Consider the following 21498-nt stretch of genomic DNA (forward strand, 5'->3'; position numbering starts at 1 on the left):
AGGGTGTGGTCCTGTGGCTCCATAAACTGTATAAGTTTCCACCCCTCCAGTTACTTTTACGCTAACTGTTGGAACAAAAATATCATAGTAACTCTTGACATCATCAAATCCCTCCAATGTGACAAGGCCTTTACCAGATTCTCAGTGAATTGTATAGCCTGGCAGCATTTTTTTTATTCATTCATGGGACATGGGTGTCTTTGGCTGGCCAGCATTCATTGCTCATCCCTAGCTGCCCAAGGGCAGTTGAGAGTTAACCACATTGCCGTGGCTCTGGAGTCACACATAGGCCAGACCAGCAGATTTCTTTCCTTAAAGGACACTAGTGAACCAGATGGGTTTTTCCAACAATCAACAATGGTTTCACAGTCATCAGTGGATTCTTAATACCAGATATTTTTTATTGAATTCAAATTCCACCATCTGCCACGGCAGGATTTGATCCTGGGTCCCAAGAACATGTTTCTGGATTAATAGTCTAGCGAGAATAACACAAGGTCATTGCCTTCCAGATATCAAAATGATTGATACAACAGGCTTATAACTGAAAGCTACTTTCTTTTCAGTGAAACCAACCTTAAATACAGACAAGCACTGAGTGATACACACAATGAGGTGAACACCATGGACCAACTAGCACAGTTTAATGGTAAGTGTGAACTATGGTTCCAGAACCATCTTCTGAGTTTCATTGATTGGAAAGGTTTTCAACAGTACAGGATGGATGGACTTGAGGACCTTGCCTTGTTCCATAAATTCACTCTTTACACTCTCTTATCTAACCTGAAGCATTGCCATGTGTTGTAAATGATAAACTGATGTTGATTTGGGAGTGGTGAAGAAGGTATGTGCATCATATCTGCAAACTCAAAGTTCCTTAATGTCTAAAGCCTTATCCAAAGGATTAAATAAATGGTTGGAAGTTGAATGAACATCTGTGTTGTAAGATCTTGGATCCTAGTTGCTCACCTTGGGCCTATCAGTTTTGAAATCACATCATTATTAAGCTTCTCTAGATCATAGAATCCCAACAGTGCAGAAGGAGGCCATTTGGCCCATTGAGCCTGCACTGACAACAACCCCACCCAGGCCCTATCCCTGTAACCCCACATATTAACCTCACTATTCCCTCTGACGCTAAGGGGCAATTTAACATGGCCAGTCAACCTAATCTGCACATCCCTGGAAGAAACCCATGCAGATATGGGGAGAACATGCAGACTCCACATCGGCAGTGACCCAAACCAGGAATTGAACTCAGGTCCCTAGCACTATGAGGCAGCAGTGCTAACCACTATGCCACTGTGCCATCCATGTTTACATTGGAACTATAGAGAAAGTTAAGAATTAGACCTTGTCATGTTTAAGTATTTTCAATTGGTAAAAGTTACGCTGATTTTTAAAAATATTTTAAGAGCAAACTCCACACAGACAGTGACCCAAAACGGGAAATGAACCCACCTCCCTGGCACTGTGAAGCAGCAGTGCTAACCATTGTGCCACTTTGCTGCCCAGTGTCCTGTCAGCAACATAGAAACTAGGAAAATTAGTTGTTTGCCGGACTTTCCATTTGCCCAATTTTATGACGCATGATTTTGAGAGTGAAAGGAGCCAGACGCGCATTTATACCACTAAATTACATTTATTAAATTAAAACGATGAATTAAATTAACTCTCGCGCAAAGTCTCGAGACTTTGGGGAAAGCTTAGCGGGAAACCAATAGGGAACCTCCACTGACCTTACCTGAATTTCTTAAACAGGGTACACAATTGCCAGCAGCCTTTAAGCAAATGCATGTTGTCTCCACAGGTAAAATAATCTGTGAAAAACCAAACAGTGACCTGCACTCATTTACTGGCACGTTATTTTGGAAAAATCAAGAATTCTCGCTAGATAACGAGCAAATATTACTCCGCGGTTGTAGAATACGAAATACTGAGAAGTGCTACGGGGTGGTTTTATTTGCAGGTAAGTCAGAGAGTGGATAATAATGTGTTGTAGTCAGAATGTGGGTCTTCACGTTCAACATTCTATCTGCTCCATATCAGGCGATGATTGTCAACTCGGCCTTTTGGCTAAGATCAGGCGTTTTTATCAACTTGGATCCTGTACGTCTCTGTTGTGGGGATTATGAATTGGATAAAAGCAAATTCCTGTGGATTTTTTTTTTCTATTTATTAGTGTCACAATTAGGCTTACATTCACAACTGCAATGAAGTTACTGTGGAAACTCCCCTAGTCGCCACACTCTTGTTCCAGTTCTGGCAGCATCTATGGAGAGAAAAACTATTAATGTTTGGAGTTGAATTGACGTGGTGAATTCCAAAGAGTTGCGTTGGACTCAAGATGTTAATTCACTATAATGTTAATGTAAGCCAACTTGAGGCACTAATAAAAATAAATAAATTACTGTTTCATAGATGTTGTCAGACCTCCTAAACCTTTCCAGCCTTTTCTCCACATTGTTAGTAACTTATTTTTGAGGGAACAAAAAAATTGATCATTTACTTGGGTTAGAAGTAAAGTTTATTTATTAATCACAAGTAGGGTTACATTAACACTGCACTGAAGTTTCTGTGAAAATCCCCTGGTCGTCACAGTCCAGCACCTGTTTGGGTACATAGAGGGAGAATTTATCATGGCCAATGCACCTAACCAGCACATCTTTTGGACTGTGGGAGGAAACCAGAGCACCCGGAAGAAACCCACAGAGACACAGGGAAAACATTGCAAACTCCACACAAACAGTCGTTCGTGGCCTGAATTGAACCCAGGTTCCTGGCACTGTGAAGCAGCAATGCTAACCATTGTGCTACCATACTGCCAGAATCTGAAACAAAAATAGCAAATGCTGGAAAATCTCAGCAGGTCTTGACAGCATCTGCGGAGAGAGAATAGAGCCAATGTTTTGAGCCTGGATGGCTCTTCGTCAGAGTTGAATTGGTTTTTGGAGCAAGCAAGGAGATGGATTAAGGGTTTGCCATGTCCACTCTGTGCACTTGCTTTGTAACTCTGAGAAAGTAATAAAATTTATAAAAAAAAGAATTTGGTCGTTGGCTTACTCGGGAAGTACGATCTACTCCTTAAGCAGTATTCCTTCCTTTAATTGTGTTAATTACATTGCTTAATCCAAATTACTTGATGATTCAAGTTGGTGACTAATTCAACCTCCTTTAATACGTAAAATGCCTGTGAATATTGAGGTGTGAACTATAATTAAATCGGGCCTTTCAAAGACACTTCCAATTCCAGCTGACAGAGTAGCTCTGTGGCTGCGTGTTGGCAGTTTTTGTACAATGAGCAATTTAAAGCAGTCAGTGTTCTACCATTGTTGGGCCAGAGGCGGTGAGAGCTGCCGCGTGTGCCCATAGATAAAGGAAGATTCCCCACTTATATTAAAATGCCTGGGAGCAGGACAGAGCCTTCGCTATAGTTGGTGGTGGGGTCGGGGGGGAGTTGTTTCCAATCATGTTTGGTCTGAGAACGAGTTGAAAGTTAAAGTTTATTTATTACTGTCACAAGTAGGCTTACCTTAACACTGCAGTGAAGTTACTGTGAAAATCCCCTGGTCATCACACTCTGGCGCCTGTTCGGGTGCACTGAGGAAGAATTTAGCATGGTCAATGCACCTAACAGAGTTTTTTGGACCCTGGGAGGAAATCGGAGCACTGTGAGGAAACCCACACAGACATGGGGAGAACATGCAGACTCTGCACAGACAATGACCCAAGCTGGGAATCGAACCTGGGTCCCTGGCGCTGTGAGGCAGCAGTGCTGACCATTGTGCCACCGTGCTGCTTATAGTGTATGTTTGTTCGCTGTGATATGCTGTAGTTAAGTATGGGCCTATTTCAAGTTGGTGGCGTTGGTAGCTTGACTAGGCTGCATGCCTGGGAGTGCAGGTGTCCATCTTAATCCTTAGATTAGGAAGTTCTGCCTGCAGCCAACTGATGCTCATTCAAGCGAGAAATGGCTGTGAGGTACTTGGGTGTCACTTCATAGAAACATGTGAAATTTTAACAGGACTAGAGTGGGTGGATGTAGGAAGGATTTTCCCAATGGTGGGAATGTGTAGGTGCATTTTTCAGAGACCATGTATTATGTTGGCCTTTTCAGCTAATACAAAGACTCATGGAGGCAGTATCCTGGTCAAAGGTGTTTCCTTATTGACCAATGTATGCTCGGAAAGAGATTTAGGGCAGTCCAATTCTACTCTGAAGTTACATCGCTCTCAATGTTATAATTATACATTTTTCAAAAGTCATTCTGCCTGCCCCGTGGCTCATCCAAACCGAGCAAGAGCCAATCATTGTTAGTATAGGTCATTTACCTTGGCTAATAACATTTGCTTTCTGACAACATGGGAATGCAGCATGGACTTTGAAAGGTCTTTCTCACAATCTTCTAGCATTCTCTAGACTTTCCCTTATCTCGTGTGCTATATGGTCTACTCATTAAACTGGTCTAGAGTCCACACTGATAAGAATTGTGCTCTGTGGCTATATTGTTCTAAAGAAAGAGGTTCTTTTTACTTGACTAATCTCATCATGCCTTAGAGTATTGTGCCATTAGTCAATGTGTATGCTTTTAACACAGAATACAATATATTTTCAAAAGATACATGTTTAAATACTCAAATCGTGGTTATATGTCTGTCTATATGCAAACTGTACCTTGTAAAATATATTCCAGGTACTTTGTGACTTCACTTTAAATTAATCTACTTTGATTTGTTAGTCTTTTAGAACCAAATTATTCTAAATTCCCTCTTACAGGGTATCACAGTCTAAGGATACGAGGTAAGTCGTTTAGGAGTGAGGTGAGAAAGTTCCTCCCCCAAGAATGGTAAACCTGTGGAATTCACCATCACAGAAAGCAGTTGAGATCAAAACATTGTATATTTTCAAGAATGCGTTAGATAGAGTTTCATATTTCTAGATGTCCCAATCACCAACAACCTGTCCTGACACTATAGTTAAGAAAGCCCACCAACGTCTCTGTTTTCTCAGAAGGCTAAGGAAATAGAACATAGAACACTACAGCACAAACAGGCCCTTCGGCCCACAAGTTGCACCGATCACATCTATACCTACCAAGCCATAGAACTATCTGTAACTTCCAATGCCATTAGATCCCATATACTCATCCAGAAGTCTTTTAAAAGACCCCAGCGAGTTCGCCTCTACCACCACTGATGGTAGCCGACCCCACTCACTCACCACCCTCTGAGTGAAAAACTTTCCCCTTACATCTCCTCTGTACTTGCTTCCCAGCACCTTAAACCTGTGTCCTCTCGTAGCGACCATTTCAGCCCTGGGAAACAGCCTCCGAGAATCCACCCTATCTATTCCTCTCAACATTTTATAAACCTCTATCGGGTCGCCTCTCAACCTTCGTCTCTCCAGGGAGAAGAGACCTAGCTCCCTCAACCTATCTTCATAAGGCATGCCTCCCAATCCAGGCAACATCCTTGTAAATCTCCTCTGCACCCTCTCAATAGCTTCTACATCCTTCCTGTAGTGAGGCGACCAGAACTGCACACAGTACCCCAAGTGGGGTCTGACAAGGGTCCTATAAAGTTGCAGCACTACCTTCCGATTCCTAAACTCGATCCCTCGATTAATGAAGGCCAGTACACCATACGCCTTCTTGACCACATCCTCCACCTGCGAGGCCGATTTAAGAGTCCTATGGACCCGGACCCCAAGATCCTTCTGCTCTTCAACCCAGCTAAGGCTCCTACCCTTGATATTGTACTCCTGCATCCTGTTGGTCTTGCCAAAATGGACCACCACACATTTATCCGCATTGAAGTCCATCTGCCACCTCTCCGCCCAGTCTTGCATCCTATCGATGTCACGCTGCAACTTCTGACATCCCTCCAGACTGTCCACAACACCACCAACCTTCGTATCGTCAGCGAACTTACTAACCCATCCCTCCACTTCCTCATCCAGGTCATTTATGAAAATGACAAACAGCAAGGGTCCTAGAACAGATCCCTGGGGCACTCCACTGGTGACTGACCTCCACGCAGAAAAAGACCCATCCACAACCACTCTCTGCCTTCTGCAGGCAAGCCAGTTCTGGATCCACAAGGCCAAAGCCCCTTGGATCCCATGCCCTCTCACCTTCTCAAGAAGTCTGGCAGGTCTGGTACAACTCTTATCAATTTTTACAGATACACCATAAAAAACATCCTTTCCTGATATATCACAGCTTGGAATGGCAGCTGCTTTGACCAAGACCGCAAGGAATTACAAAGCGTTGTGAACATAGACCAGTCCATCATATAAACCTCCCACCAATTGACTCTGTCCACACTTCCCGCTGCATTGGAAAAGCAGCCAGCATAGTTAAGGACACCATGCACCCCAGATATCCTCTCTTCCACCACCTCCTCTAGATACAAAAGTCTGAGGACACGAACCAACCGACTCAAAAACAGCTTCTTCGCTGCTTCTGTTAGACTTTTGAATGGCCTTACCTTGCATTAAGTTAGCTAGCTATGACTGTAACACCACAGGGGGAATTGTCCCACCCGTCTGCCACGGAAATCGTCGTGGGTGGGGGGGCAGACCACGCATTGATTTCAGGCGGATTCTCCGGTTTTGGGACGAACGCAGCCGGAGAATCCCACTCGATATTCTGCATTCTCTTCTTTCTTTCTCCCGTTTGTACTCTATGTGTGGTATGTTTTGTCTATATGGCACACAAGAAACAATAATTTTCACTGTATCCCAATACATGTGACAATAATAAATCAAATCAACTATAGCTCTCGGGGCAAAGGGGATCAAAGGATGTGGGGAAAGGTGGGTTCAGGCTATTGAGTTGGATGATCAGCCATGATCATAATGAATGGCAGAACAGGCTTAAAGGGCTGAATGGCCTACTCCTATTTTCTATGCTTCACTGTCAACAGGGATGTGTCCCCAGGAGTCCATATCACCCTGGCCTAATGTTGCTGAGGTTGGGAGATTTTAGCCTGTCCTCCCTGCTCACCTGAATCTCATCCCGAGTTAAAACCATTGCCCCCAGGACAGACTTATAGAGGCTTTGTATTGGAAAAGCTTAGGCTTTGAGATGATGTGACTGTGATAATAGAAGCATTAAGAACCTGTTCATGTGGCTAAGCTATTTAATAGACTTGGGAATGCACGTATAAGTTAAGAAAGAAGTGAGCGAAGTTGCCTGCTTTGAAATGCCTCCTTTAGCAATGACGCACCAAGCTCTGGAATAAGCACTGACACATTCTGAGTACATATTCACTGCGTGAACATCAGGGGAACTAGACAAGTTTCTGCAAGTGCTAAATTCCTCGAGGTACCAAGACAGACATTACCTATTGTTACGATCTCCCTTGTGGTCAGAGAGGTATTTCATGGAAATTGGTCTCTGGTTATTGCTTCTCCCAGGAGATTTGTCTGTCTGTGTGCGTGGGAGTAGGGACAGGGAGACGTACACATTGCACTCTGCTGGAATGGGACCGACCCAATGGGCTAAGTTTCACTGGAGATAGTGCGAAACGGACAATAGCAAATCAGCTACACGTGTTAACGTCTTTTCCGGTTATTATTACCGTTAAGATCAATGGAGGTGAAAATGTGGAGAGATGTTAATGAAGTGGCTGCTTTATACTAGAGTAATTCTGTACTCAACGCTGCCTCACTGAACACCATTTCACTTTAACATCATTAATAATGTTGTATTGGTATCTAATGTTGCCAATTTCACTTCATCAGTTGCCAGACTTTCTCTTCCCTGGTCTGTCTTTCATAGAATCATACGGAGCAGAAGAGGCCCTTTAGCCCACTGAGTCTGATCCTAAACATGAGAAACACCTGACCTCCCACCTAATCCCATTTACCAGCACTTATAGAAACTTTCTCTCAGCAATTCCTCTTCTGTCCTCAGTGCCCTTGCTCCAGGGCCTTGCCGCCTGCCTTCTGTTCTCGCCTTAATCCCTGAGCCCTGTTATTCACCCCCTGGCTGTTCACTTTGATGCCGCCCTCCAATCCTGTCTTCACCTGTGCAGAACTCCCAATGAAGCCCTGGCCTCCATCTAGTGGCAGGTGTTGGTCAGTGCAGGTAGATAATGGCATCAACCAACTCCTGTCACTAGATAGTAGCCGGTTACTCTAAAAGTACTTGTACAGGTAGATAGATGGCGAATGTATTTTTTTATTACCTACTGTATTGATTTCTTTCATATTTAGGGATGTATATATTATTTTGGAAGGAATGCATAGTGCGGTACATAAATGGTTCAGTATTTGAACTTGTGCATTATATTTTCTGGGTAAGACGCGTTAGAAGGAACCTAACTCTGGCTAATCATTCCTTTGGTGCGGAAGGAGGCCATTCGGTCCATCGAGCCTGCACCGACAACAATCCCACCCAGCCCCTGTCCCTGTAACCCCATGCACTTACCCTGCTAATTCCCCTGACACGAAGGGGCAATTTAGCATGGCCAATCAATCCAACCTGCACATCTTTCGGACCGTGGGAGGAAACCGGAGCACCCAGAGGAAACCCACGCAGACACGGGGAGAATGTGAAACTCCACAGTCAGTGACCAGAGGCTGGAATTGAACCCTAGTCCCTTGAGCTGTGAGACAGCAGTGCTAACCACTGTGTCGCCCCTGGCTCTGGCTTTAAAGCCACTTCACTTCAAGTCATGATTTTCACAAATGCAAACAACTTTAAGTGAGGACTTACTGCATCTTCCAAAGCCAAAGTTATTAACACTGTCCCATAAACCTACTGCTGATGTTAGCTCAGAGCACGCACATTTTGACTTGTTTTGTTATTTCATTTAATTTTCAGGGGTGGATACAAAGATAATGAAGAACAGTGGGAGATATATCTTGAAGAAAACCAGAATCGAACGTCTAATGAATCGTGTGGTGCTCCTGGTACGTTCAGTCACTTTCCACTCACACTTTGCCTAATGTGCCTCTTTGTGATTTTCTCCACCACCTATTTTTGTGTTGTTTGCGAACCAACAACTCCCGATCATATTCAAAAGTGTGTGGGGAGAAGCTGAGGCTTTAGTACATTCCCCCTGGGAACTCTGCTCGTCACCTCCCACCAGTCAGAGCATCTTTCCTTTATCCCGACTGGATTTTTACCTCTCAAACAATCAGCAGTCCTTGTCCGGCTTTTAAAGTCAATCAGGCAGCAGCCTGGAACTGGAACTAAAAGCGGGAAAGTGTTGGGAACACTCAGCCAGCCTGGGTGAGAAGCAGAGGTGACGGGTGGGATTTTATACTCTAGGATCATCCAGTCCCATCGGAAGCCAAAGGATCTTTAGCCAGGCCTCCAGATTTTCCACTGACAGGACTGGAAGATCCAAACTAATGTTTCAGGTTAATGACCTGTCATAAGAACTCAATCATGTAATTAAACATGTGCGTGTGGGCGCATGTGTGTGTGTGCATGTGGGTGCATGCTTGAGTGCGTGTATGCATGTGGGCGTGTGTGTTATGTGAGTGTGTGTGCATATGAGTGTGCGTGTGTATGTGTATATGTGTGTGTGTGTAGGCACATGTGTGCATGTATTTGTGTGTTTGTGTGTATACGTGTGTACACACGTGTGCGTGTTTTTGTGTGTGTATATGTGTGTACGTGCATGTGCACATGTATTTGTGTGTGTGTGTGTATGCACGTGTGCATGTATTTGCGTGTTTGTGTGTGGGCGTGTGCATGTATGTGCACGCATAAATACGTGTGTGGGTGCGTGTATGGGTGTGCATGTACATGTGTGCGTGTTTGTGTTTGGGGACAGGTGGTAAAGAAGGGGTAAATGAAGCACAAAGTAGGAACACGCATGTCAACCTTTCCACTGCATTGTGCTGCACTTGTTGCAATTCCAGCTTGTGTTCATTTCAGAATTGCTTAAATAGTAAAGCTGATTAAAGTACTTTTTTGAAAGAAGTAAATTATCCAGGAATTACTTAAAAATGCCCAGACCATAATTAGAAAGGTGCTGTGTCTGCAAGTTTATATTTTGCACCACCTGTTTGACTGGAGTAAGTTCTGTGTTGAGTGTGTCAGAGCATTAGCACAGGCTGTGGGGATTAAAGATGTCTGTAACAACATCTGTACAGTGAAGGCCAATTAAATCACTCACTGCGAATTTACTTAATCCTTTTCCAGATCCTGTTGATTCTTGCTGGTTTATCATTCTGCCTTGCTGCTGGAAGTGCTGCCTGGGATGTGAAATTTGGAATCCAAGTTCCGTATCTCGACATTACATCCGAAGATTTCAGTCCAGGATACCAAGGCTTTCTGTCTTTCTGGGGATATGTTATTGTATTGAACTCCCTATTGCCAATGTCACTTTACGTTACGTAAGCACGTCTTTATCCCTCTGCAAAGCTACTGACAAACTTACAAACACTTTGAAATGTGCAGCTGTTTAGACTGGTTTGCCCTTTACCCTCTTCCTGGAGATTTGTGATGTAAAGAGAAGGCTCTCCCTAGGCTGCCATCTCAAACAATCCAACTGATTTCCTCATAATTCAGAAAGCAAAGGGAAAAAACAAACAACTGTTGGAGAGCAAGCAATTCAGGGCAGCACGGTGGCTCAGTGGTTAGCACTGCTGTCTCACAGCACCAGGGACCTGGGTTCAATTCCAGCCTTGGGTCACTGTCTGTGCGGATTTTGCACATTCTCCCCATGTCTACATGGGTTTCCTCCAGGCACTCCAGTTTCCTCCAAAGATGTGCAGGGTAGGTGGATTGGCCATGTTAAATTGCCCCTTAGTGCCCAAGGATGTAAAAGTTAGATGGATTAGCGCCATAGTAAATGCGTGCAGTTAAAGGGTTGGGGCAGGAGGTAGTCTGAAGGGAAACACTCTGTCAGAGATGCAGTGCAGATTCAATAGGCCAACTGGCCTCCTTTTGCACTGTAGCAACTCTATGATTCAATGTATTTCTTTGAAAATAATAGCAAAATCCTGCAGATGCTGGAATCTAAAACAAGAACAGAAGATGCTGGAAACCCTCAGTAGATCTGCTAGCATCCATGGGAAGAGAAAACAGAGTTAAGGCCGGAATTCTCCGAACTCACCCCAGGACTGGGATTATCTGATCCCACTACTGTGAATGAAGATTTGGCTGAGCGCCAAATTCTCTGGCAACCACAGCAGAGCGCAGGGGACCAGAGAATTCCAGCGAATGTTTCCAGTTCATTTGGCTGCTCTATGGAAATGGAAGAGAGAGAGGACATGTTGGGATATTATACAGTTTAAGAGGGGGTTGAGACAGCTGGATCAGCGGTTAGTGAGAGCTGGGAGAGATTGCAGTAAAGATGTAGCAAAAATTAATGAGTGACAGATGGACCGGGGAGAGGAGTGGGAGAGGGGTGGAGCATTTTTGCATTGAAACAAAAAATGTATGGGGCATGAAAAGAAGGGGGTTAAGATGGAGGAGAGAGGTCACAATCTAAAATTGTTGAACGCAATGTTGAGTCCTGAGGGCCTAATTAGAAGGTGTTATTATTAGAATATTTGATAGTAATACAATTTGAAACATTAAGCTTCGAAAGAGAAGGTGACTCTGAATAATTAGTGGAATTGTGTATTTTAAAATATAATTCTGTAATTTTAAAACATACCCCAAGACTGGCTGTGATATGGACTGAACCTTCTGAAAGGAGTTGACAAGATGTCCATTGCATGTTAAGGCTCTGAAATATGTGTATCCATACTGACCATACCCAACGTTAGCACCTCCTTGTCATCAAACTAAACATGCACATGTTTACTCTGAGCAAAGGCTGTTCTCCAAGTAGCGAATGTTGCAGCAACGATGACGAACAGTTGTATCACGTACTGCCAATGCTGACTTTGAATTAGTCAGATTGCATAGTAGAACAAACTAGGGGCATCATATGGTGGCACAGTGGTTAGCACTGCTGTCTCACAGCGCCAGGGACCCAGGTTCAATTCCGGCCTCGGGTCACTGTCTGTGCGGAGTTTGCACGTTCTCCCCATGTCTGCATGGGTTTCCTTCGGGTGCTCCAGTTTCCTCCCACATTCCAAAGCTGTACGGGTTAGGCTGAATGGCCATGCTAAATTGCCCCTTAGTGTCAGGGGGATGAGCTAGGCTAAATACGTGGAGTTACAGATATAGGGCCCAGGAGGAATTGTTGTTGGTGCAGATTTGATGGACCGAATGGCCTTCTCCTGCACTGTCGGGATTCTGTGAAGTAATGTTGTGTGGTGATTATATTGATGTCCAGGAGAGGGAGCCATTTTATTAAATTATGACAACCTCAGAAGCTGGAACCGTCACTGAAGAGAATGATGATGTTTAGTCTGCCCTCTTGTGGGGATCATGATCTGGAGATGCTGGCATTGGACTGGGGTAAACACAATAAGAAGTCTCACAACACCAGGTTAAAGTCCAACAGATTTAGTTGGTAGCAAACACCACTAGCTTTTGGGGCTTTGCCCCTTCGTTAGGTCTTCCCCACTCACCGTTTGCTACCAACTAAACCTGTTGGACTTTAACCCGGTGTCCTAGTTGGGGTATGGAACTCCCACTTACCTGACGAAGGAGCAGCACTCAAAGTCAGTGGCTTTTGCTACCAAATAAACCTGTTGGACTGGTGTTGTGAGACTTCTTACTCTGGTGGGAGATCAGTGAAGCAAACCCAGGATTGGGAAAGTCCTGAAACGATCGGATTTTCCATGGGATACAATGATTCCCGTACCATTAAACACATGAAAATTTTGCCTCTGGAAAGGAACTAGCCACACAGAATAGGCCACATTGTAGGAACTGCCTTGCTCACAATATCCTGAGGCACTTATTTTAAATATTTTAGTGGGTCTTGTATTTGACTGAAAAACGTGGCATTGGCCGGAATCTTGTGTCCGTTCGGCCCAGCGGGATTCTCCCATCCCGCTGCAGTGAACGGAGATTTGGCTGGCCACCAAATCCTCCAACCTCGCTGCAGCAGGAGCGTGGCATGAATGGCCAGTAAGAGCGAACCCTACGATCCTTAATCGCCCGATGTTACCAATAAATGCGATCGCAACTTTTCAATGGGTAGTGTTCACGTGGTTGGTGCAGTGACTTAATGGAGCAGGTTTAACTTGCTGTAACTCTAACTGTGTTAACATTGCAAGCAAACCTCTCGGCATACAGCAGATGATGGCAGAAATGTTATCTTTCAGGTTTGAATTCCTCCACATAGTCCAGAGTTTCTTCATTAACTGGGATCTAAAAATGTACTGTGCTGAGAGAGACTGTCCCGCCAAAGCAAGAACCACCACCCTGAATGAAGAGCTTGGCCAAATAAAGTACATCTTCTCGGATAAGACAGGCACTCTGACCCAAAACATCATGACGTTTAAGAAATGCTGTGTCGGTGGACGGGTATATGGTAACTGTTAATATTTCTCAATAAGAAATAAATGATATTCCATTTTGCAGAACTTGGGAATATTTCAAAGGCTATGGGGCATTGCAGTGGCACAGTGGTTAGCACTGCTGCCGCACAGCGCCAGGGACTGGAGTTCAATTCCTGCCTAAGGTGACTGTGTGGAGTTTGTACATTCTCCCTGTGTCTGTGTGGGTTTCCTCTGGGTGCTCCGGTTTCCTCCCACAGTCTGAAAGACGTGCTGGTTCGGGTGCATTGGCCACGCTAAATTGTCCCTCAGTGTACCCGAACAGGCACTGGAGTGTGGCGACTAGGGGATTTTCACAGTAACTTCACTGTGGTGTTAATGTAAGCCTAATTGTGACACTAATAAATAAACTCTACTTTAAAAAGAAATCGCTAATTAAAAATATTCTGTATTCTATGCACTAAAAGTTGAATTCTTTGACTTTCAGGCAATCAATTTGATGATGTCAATAAAGCAACGGTAAGTGTTTTTTTAATCCAAATTATTTGGCAGGAATGATTTGGCATTCCTTGCATTTTGAGTTTGAGTGAAAATCTCCCCCCCTCCTCCCCCAACCATCCCACAGAGATGGAACATCGATTGTCAGACAGTATAGGTCAGTTTTTCCATAAAATCCTGAGTCTGCACCGAGTCCCCAACAGTGCATCTGGCCCAGTATTCAGTAATTCTGTGCTTCAACCTGCATTCGATGTTGCGTTGGCCGATTATTGTGCGTCTCGAGTCACCTCACATTGAGAAAGTTACTGGGATGTTTTCAGGTGGTTGACTTTAGCTGGAACACGTTCGCTGATGGAAAACTGACGTTTCACGACAGCTCGCTTTTGGACCTCATTCGATCGGGCGGAGACCCCAGTGTACATGAATTCTTTAAGCTCCTGGCTGTTTGTCACACGGTAATGGTGGAGGACAAAAATGGTGAGTCCAAATCATCTTTGCTGGGCAACTGTTGAATTTTACTGAGGTTCGTGCAGAAGACAGCTTGAAAGGCAGACAGAACATTTCTACAGCAATAAGTAGGCCATCTTCATTCTTGCATAAATTAGCTCTTTACCCTTCAGCAAGGACAGTGAGATTGCCTTAATTCGTATCATATGAATAAATAGAAAGGTTCATAGAATCCTTACAGTGTGGAAGGAGGCCATTCAGCCCATCGATCCTGCACCAACAACAATCTCACCCAGGCCCTATCCCCACATATTTAACCTGCTAGTTCCCCCTGACACTAAGGGGCAATTTAACACAGCCAATCAACCTAAACAGCACATCTTTGGACTGTGGGAGGAAACCAGAGCACCCGGAGGAAACCCACGCAGAGACGGGGAGAACTTGCAGATTCCACACAGACAGTGACCTGGGGCTAGAATTGATCCCTGATGTTGTGGGGCAGCAGTGCTAACCACTGTGTCACCATGCCACCCCTAGAACATGCAGACTCTGCACAGACAATGACCCAAGCTGGGATCGAACACAGGTTCCTGGTGTTATGAGGCAGCAGTGCTAATTACTGTGCCACCGTGTCGCTGCTAGAATGTGCAGACTCCGCACTGACAGTGATCCAAGCTGGGAATCGAACCCAGGTCCCTGGCACTGTGAGGCAACAGTGCCATCTACTGTGCCAGTGTGCCGCCCATGAAGCAAAGCGAGTTTTGGTAGCAATTTTACCAATTTGTAAAAAAAAAATCCTTCAGCACAAAGATGGTTTGAACAGCACTTCCGTCGCTTAATGCTTACAAACCGAGGACAAGTTGCTATGAGGATTTGAAACTTTGTAGAATAGGGAGGATATTTCTGATGCATACAACAGGCACAGCCTGGTGTTTACTGCTGGGATTGTATAAGTAGCAAACCCTGTATGTGTTGCTATCATTTTCTGATGAGTGCTGCTGTCGAATGAGGCTCCATTTCAGAAAAGTGCATTTGTACAACCGGTCCTCACAATTCTGCCTTCAAATATTCATGATGTGGGTATGCCGGCGTTGGACTGGCGTAAACACAGTAAAAAGTCTGACAACACCAGGTTTTAGTCCAACCTATTTATTTGATAATATACTCGCAAGCTTTCGGGTTAGCCCCTTCATCAGGTGAATGGAGAGTTCTGGCCTCAGACAGAGCATATAAAGCACAGACAGTTTACAGATTACTGATTAGTAATTCTAATCAGTAATTCATTCTAATCAGTAATCTGTAAACTGTCTGTGCTTTATATGCTCTGTCTGAGGCCAGAACTCTCCATTCACCTGACGAAGGGGCTAACCCGAAAGCTTGCGAGTATATTATCAAATAAATAGGTTGGACTAAAACCTGGTGTTGTCAGACTTTTTACTGTGTTCAAATATTCATCACAGGAGTGACATAATGGCACAGTGGTTAGCACTGCTGCCTCACAGCACCATGGAACTGGATTCAATTCCGGCCTTGGGTCATTGTCTGTGTGGAGTTTGCACATTCTCCCCATGTCTGCATGGGTTTCCCCGGGTGCTCCAGTTTCGTCCCACAGCCCAAAGATGTGTGGGTTAGGTGAATTGACCATGCTAAATTGACTCCAGTGTCAGGGGGATTAGCTAGGATAAATGTGTGGGGTTATGGGGATAGGGCCCGGGTGGGATTGCAGTCGGTGCAGACTCGATGGGCCAAATGGCCTCCTTCTGCACTGTAAGATTCTATGATCTCAGAGTTTCAGTAGGACGGATTGGTGAGTAATTACAAAGTAGTTATTCAAATGTGGGCACTGCGTTAACCAGGGAGTACCTGAGGCTGGATAAGGTCATTACAAATACATTGGGTGGAATTATCCTGGTCAAGGGGGTTGCATTGCATGCAGGACTTAAATCTTGCCCTGGATGTTGGCCAGTGGTGCGACTTCTCACCCTGGGGGTTTCTAAATTCTGGGGAAGGTTTGACACCACCCAGGCACTTGTTAGGCTTCCCCCAGTAGAGATGGTCCTACTATCAGCAGGCCCCACATTTGTTGCCAACCGCAAATTTCTCCCCAGAGAAACAAAGTGCAAAATATTGCACTGGTGGGATTTTGCTGCCTTGCTGAAGTCAATGGCTCACCGCATTTTACAGCCTGCCCCCTCCCCATTCCCGACGCCTCTTCCCCCGCCATGCTGGGATTGTCAAATTCTGCCCCAAACTAATGAAGTACTCCAATAAAGATGGAGATTGTTTGAAATGGTTAAAGAAACTCAAAATAAAAACCAAAACATACAAAAAAAATTGAAGTGAGAAACGTGGGCACTAATGGGGAATTCAGGTCCCTTCATAATGAAGCAATAGTGTAGTGGTATTTACCCACTAATCCCTCTTAACTACGCAACTCAGGACACTAATTTTAGCATGGCCAATAAACGTAACCCACACATCTTTGGACTATAGGAGGAAACCAGAGCATCTGGAGGGAACCCACACAGACACAAGGAGAACGTGCAAACTCCACACAGATAGTGACCCAAGCTGGGAATCGAACCCAGGTCCCTGGAGCTGTGAGGCAGCAGTGCTAACCACTGTGTTACCATGCCACCCTTGATTTGACAAGACATCTTGACTCTATTCCAGGCACTGTTTGGACATTGAACTTTGCTTATTTTTCTTACTTCAAGGTCAGCTTGTATACCAAGCTGCTTCCCCAGATGAAGAGGCTCTGGTCACTGCGGCGAGAAATTTTGGTTACGTGTTTCTGTCACGTACACAGGACACCATCACCATCAGTGAACTGGGAGTGCAGCAAACGTACACAATGCTGGCAATACTGGATTTCAACAGCTGCCGAAAGAGGATGTCTGTTATCTGTAAGTAGCTAACTAAAGACAATTAATAAAAAAAAGTACATTTCCACTTTGAGTCATTCTGGCACAGGAGGAGTCCATTCAGCCCATGGAGTCTATGCTGTCTCTCCATGGAAGAATCCATTCAGCCCGATTCCCCTATTCTAACCTGAAACCTTGTGAAATTATTTCCCTATCCAGTTTGCTTTTGAAATTGTTGATTGGCTTCCCTTCTGCCACCCTCATAGACAGTGAGCTCCAGGTCATTACCACTCGCTGTGTGATAGAAGGTTTTCTTCTGTAAGGTGAAATTTCTTTTTCAATGAAAGTTATTTCTCGAATTTTTGGTTTTGCGTCCTGTCATTTCTCAGGAATGCAGCGAAGAGAATAAGTAGAGACCCCCTCTGCCAATCCCATTGCCCATTCAGCACTGAATTTCCCTTTCAAATCCTACCATCCAATTACACTGTGGCATAAGCCTATGGCAGAACTGTCCAGCCCTTCCCACCACCGGGATCTTCCAGTCCTCCCGAAGTCAGCCCCCCCACCGCCGATTCCCCAGTGGCAGCACGGGGGAAGAATGAAAATTGATGGTGTAGATATGCAGAGCTCCAGGAATACAACTCAAAGGCTGGAAAGTAAAGTTTGGTTGAATAATTGTTTTACAACTGACACTGACAATGTGAATTCCTACGATTCCATAATTGCAATGCAATGGTTTGTTAGGTCATTCTTAAGAGCATGGAGAATTAATCAGAGAGTGCAGGTCTGTAGGACAGATAGACTAGATCGGATACAGGTGTGGCAGCTTGCTTTTCCCTAAGGTCTGTTAATGAACCTGTAAGATTTTCACAGCAATCCAACAGCTTTCATTAACATTTGCTGATACCAGCTTATAAATTACCAGACAATTTTACATATCCAGTGTGGTGGGTGGTTATAATAAGCCCTCGGAGGCAGAAGTCCCTTCACCAAATCCCTTTAGTTACAAGCCTGACAACAGCATACCGAGTGCTTCCAGTTAGCAGTCTACACAAGGAGTACCAGAGGAACTGACAGCCTCTGGGTAAGGACAAAGCAAGAGGGTCCCTGACAGGCCCATCAGTTTGGCCTTCAATCAGGGAGTTCATATTCTACAGGCCCACCTCATTTGCCTGATTAAAGTCGTTACAGTGCTGCACAAATTCTGAGTCAGATTTTTTTTAATTCATTGGTAAGATGTAGGTGTCACCGGCCGGCCAGTATTTATTGCTCATCCTTAGCTGCCCTTGGACGGCAGTTGCGAGTCAATCACATTATTGTGGTCCTGAAGTTACATGTGGGCCAGACTGGGTAAAGACAGCAGATTTCCTTGCCTAATGGACATTAGTGAACCAGGTGGGTTTTTCCGGCAATCGACAATAATTTCATGGTCATCAGTAGATTTTTAATTCCAGATTTTTTTTTTATTGAAATCAAATTTCACCACTTGCTGTGGCAGGATTCGAATCCGGGTCCCCAGAACATTCGCTGAGTTTCTGAGACTAATAGTCCAGCGATAATACCACTAAGCCATCACCTCCCCATGATGTACACTTATTGGTTCAGAGACAACAGTTGAATGCTTTACAAATGTACAGATGATGTCTAACATCTGTTTCTGGAGTCTTCCCCATTAGAGCCATGAGGTTTTATGAGATCAAAGTCTTATATAAACATACAGGAAGCATAACTTTGAAATGCATCTGCCTTGCATCTGTCGCATTGCCCGATCAACGTCCACTCTCAAGCTTAGCACATAATCAGGACTGAAAATCTCTGGGTTTATATGGATTGTTTTTCTCTAAGCAAAGCTGTATCGCAGAGAAGTAAAACACTCTTCATCACAAAGAATAAGTCAGCTTTTTAGTTTTCTTCTCCCGGTTCTCTGGAACTCAGCTGGAACCAGCCAATCAGAAACAATTTAAATATAAACTCAAGCTCTGACTTTTCTTTTAGAAAAAGTCTACTTGGAAAGTACCAGACTTTGTGATAAAGACCTGATATAATTCAAGATTTCCTCTGTTACTTGCTGTGCTGAGCCTAATCTCAGATTAATGTTGTGAATTTATAGAATTCCCTACAGTGCAGAAGGAGGCCATTTGGCCCATCGAGTCTGCACCAACTCTCCAAAACAGCATCCACCTAGGCCCTATCTCCACATATTCACCCCATCAGTCCCACTAATCCACACATCTTGGGACACTAAGGGACAATTTAGCATGGCCAATCCACCTAATCTGCACATATTTGGAGTGTGGGAGGAAACTGGAGCACCTGGAGGAATCCCTTGTAGATTCATGTGTTGGGGGAATGCCCCTTTAAGAGAATGGGTCATGTGACTCACTCATGGATCATGTGGCTGGCTCATGGATCATGTGACTCAAACTCCACCCTAGGTTTTGCTACCCTAGATGGAGCTTGCCTAGCCAGTCTAATGCTGACTGTGCTAGGATACAGACATGTTAACAAACTGCTTCAGTTAGTTTCCTACCACTGACCTCATGGTTTATTATTAGTTGCAATACCAGACCACAAACACAATAACTTGGAGAATGTGCAAACTCCACAGTTGGTCACCAGAGACTGGAATTGAACCCTGGGCCCCTGGTGCTGTGAGGCAGCAGTGCTAACCAACATGTCACCCAATTCTTTGTGATTGTAAAGGCTGTTTGTGTCTGTAAAAGTTTCAGTGCAAAAGTTCACCCTGAGCACTTTTTCTCTGCAGTGGAAGATTCAGAAGGGAAGATTAAGTTGTACTCCAAAGGAGCTGATGCAGTGATCTATGAGAGGCTTTGTCCCAACTGTCCCCACAAGGAGAGTACTCAATCGGCACTCGATGTAAGGCCGCTCACTTTTTCCCCATGTTTGAATCTTTGAGGATTATGAATGCACTTTGGCATCATTCAGAAATGTGCCAGTCTCTAGAATTGCTCAGAGATCAGGAGGCATGGAAATGGTCTTTTGTTTTTAAGCTTTTCTTTTGATATTGTTCTGTTTCTCAAGTTATCATTTCCACGATCCTCAATCTTCTAAATGTTAAGTTGACGATAGCTATTCAGCTTCCACATGTTATACAGGAAGTTGAACAATCACAGGCTGAGAACTGTCTGGTCACATTGAGCTGATAAATTGATCTTTTCTGGCATGCCCTTTATTCTGGAGGTCATTAAATTTGTTTACCGGGCTATTCCTGGGATAGCAGGTCAGTCATATAAGGAGAGACAAAGTTGGTTTGGATTATATTCAGTGGAGTTTAGAAGAGTGAGAGGGGACCTCACAGAAACTTATAAAATTCTAACAGGTTTAGATAGAGTAAACTCAGAAAGAGTGTTCCCGATGATGGGAGAGTCCAGAACTAAAGGTTATAGTTTGAGGTTAAGGAACTGGGGTGAGGAGAAATTTCTTCACCCAGGGAGCGGTGAATCTGTGGAATTCACTACCACAAAAAGCAGTTGAAGCCAAAATGTTGTCTGATTTCAAGAAGAAATTAGATACAGCTCTTGGGGCTAAAAGGATCAAGGAGTGTAGGGGGGAATTTGGGATCAGCCATGGTCAAAATGAACAGTGGAGTAGGCTCAGAGGGCCAAATGGCCTACTCCTGCTTCTAGTTTCTGTGTAACAAGACTTCCCAAAGTGGGCATGTGATCAGAACATTCAGAAAGAATACTCAGCAGTGCTGCCAACTTAGTGAACCCATTACAGTGACCTCTTGTATTGCAGTCATCGCAGTGAATAGTCAGTGATGTTGGGAGTCTCTTGTCACGTGGCAATTATAAATGCTTAGATACCCACTAAAAGCATTTTGATCACATCATCAGTGATAAGTCACTAGTTGAGTCTAGAAATTTTTGGTCCTGATTTTAAGTGGGGAAATCATAGATCGTAGAACCTTAAGTGCAGAAGGATGCCATTCAGCTCATTGAGTCTGCACGGACCACAGTCACCCCCCCCCCCCCACCCCGCCTCCTCCACCGCCTCCCGCCACCCAGGCCCTATCCTCATAACCCCATGCTTTTACCCTAGCTAGTCCCCCTTATGCTAAGGGGCAATTTAGCATGGCTAAACCACCTCTGCACATCTTTGGATTGTGGGAGGAAACTGGAGCGCCCAGGGGAAACTCTCACAGATACGGGGAGAATGTGCAAACTCCAACACTATATATATATATATATATATATATATAATATATACACACACACACACAGTGACCCAAGCCGGGAATTGAACCCGGGTCTCTGGCACTGTGAGGCAGCAGTGCTAACCAGGTGCGGGAGGGGGAGGACAA

The 21498-nt window shown here is 44.4% G+C and overlaps 1 protein-coding gene across 6 annotated transcripts in view; it reads left to right on the forward strand.

The window, feature by feature from the left end:
- LOC145358791 (phospholipid-transporting ATPase IC-like) overlaps nucleotides 1-21498 on the forward strand; it is a 111257-nt gene that overhangs the window by 46766 nt on the left and 42993 nt on the right. For all 6 annotated transcript variants that reach the window (XM_080213079.1, XM_080213083.1, XM_080213078.1 and 3 more), the window contains 9 exons: nucleotides 567-649; nucleotides 1811-1969; nucleotides 8831-8919; nucleotides 10163-10356; nucleotides 13192-13400; nucleotides 13853-13884; nucleotides 14184-14340; nucleotides 17028-17216; nucleotides 19939-20051. In XM_080213079.1, the coding sequence (XP_080069205.1) occupies nucleotides 567-649; nucleotides 1811-1969; nucleotides 8831-8919; nucleotides 10163-10356; nucleotides 13192-13400; nucleotides 13853-13884; nucleotides 14184-14340; nucleotides 17028-17216; nucleotides 19939-20051 (1225 nt within the window). The remainder of the gene's footprint in view (nucleotides 1-566; nucleotides 650-1810; nucleotides 1970-8830; nucleotides 8920-10162; nucleotides 10357-13191; nucleotides 13401-13852; nucleotides 13885-14183; nucleotides 14341-17027; nucleotides 17217-19938; nucleotides 20052-21498) is intronic.

This window comes from Carcharhinus amblyrhynchos, chromosome 26 (assembly GCF_965287045.1).
Source record: "Carcharhinus amblyrhynchos chromosome 26, sCarAmb.v2.hapA, whole genome shotgun sequence".
Taxonomy (NCBI): domain Eukaryota; kingdom Metazoa; phylum Chordata; class Chondrichthyes; order Carcharhiniformes; family Carcharhinidae; genus Carcharhinus; species Carcharhinus amblyrhynchos.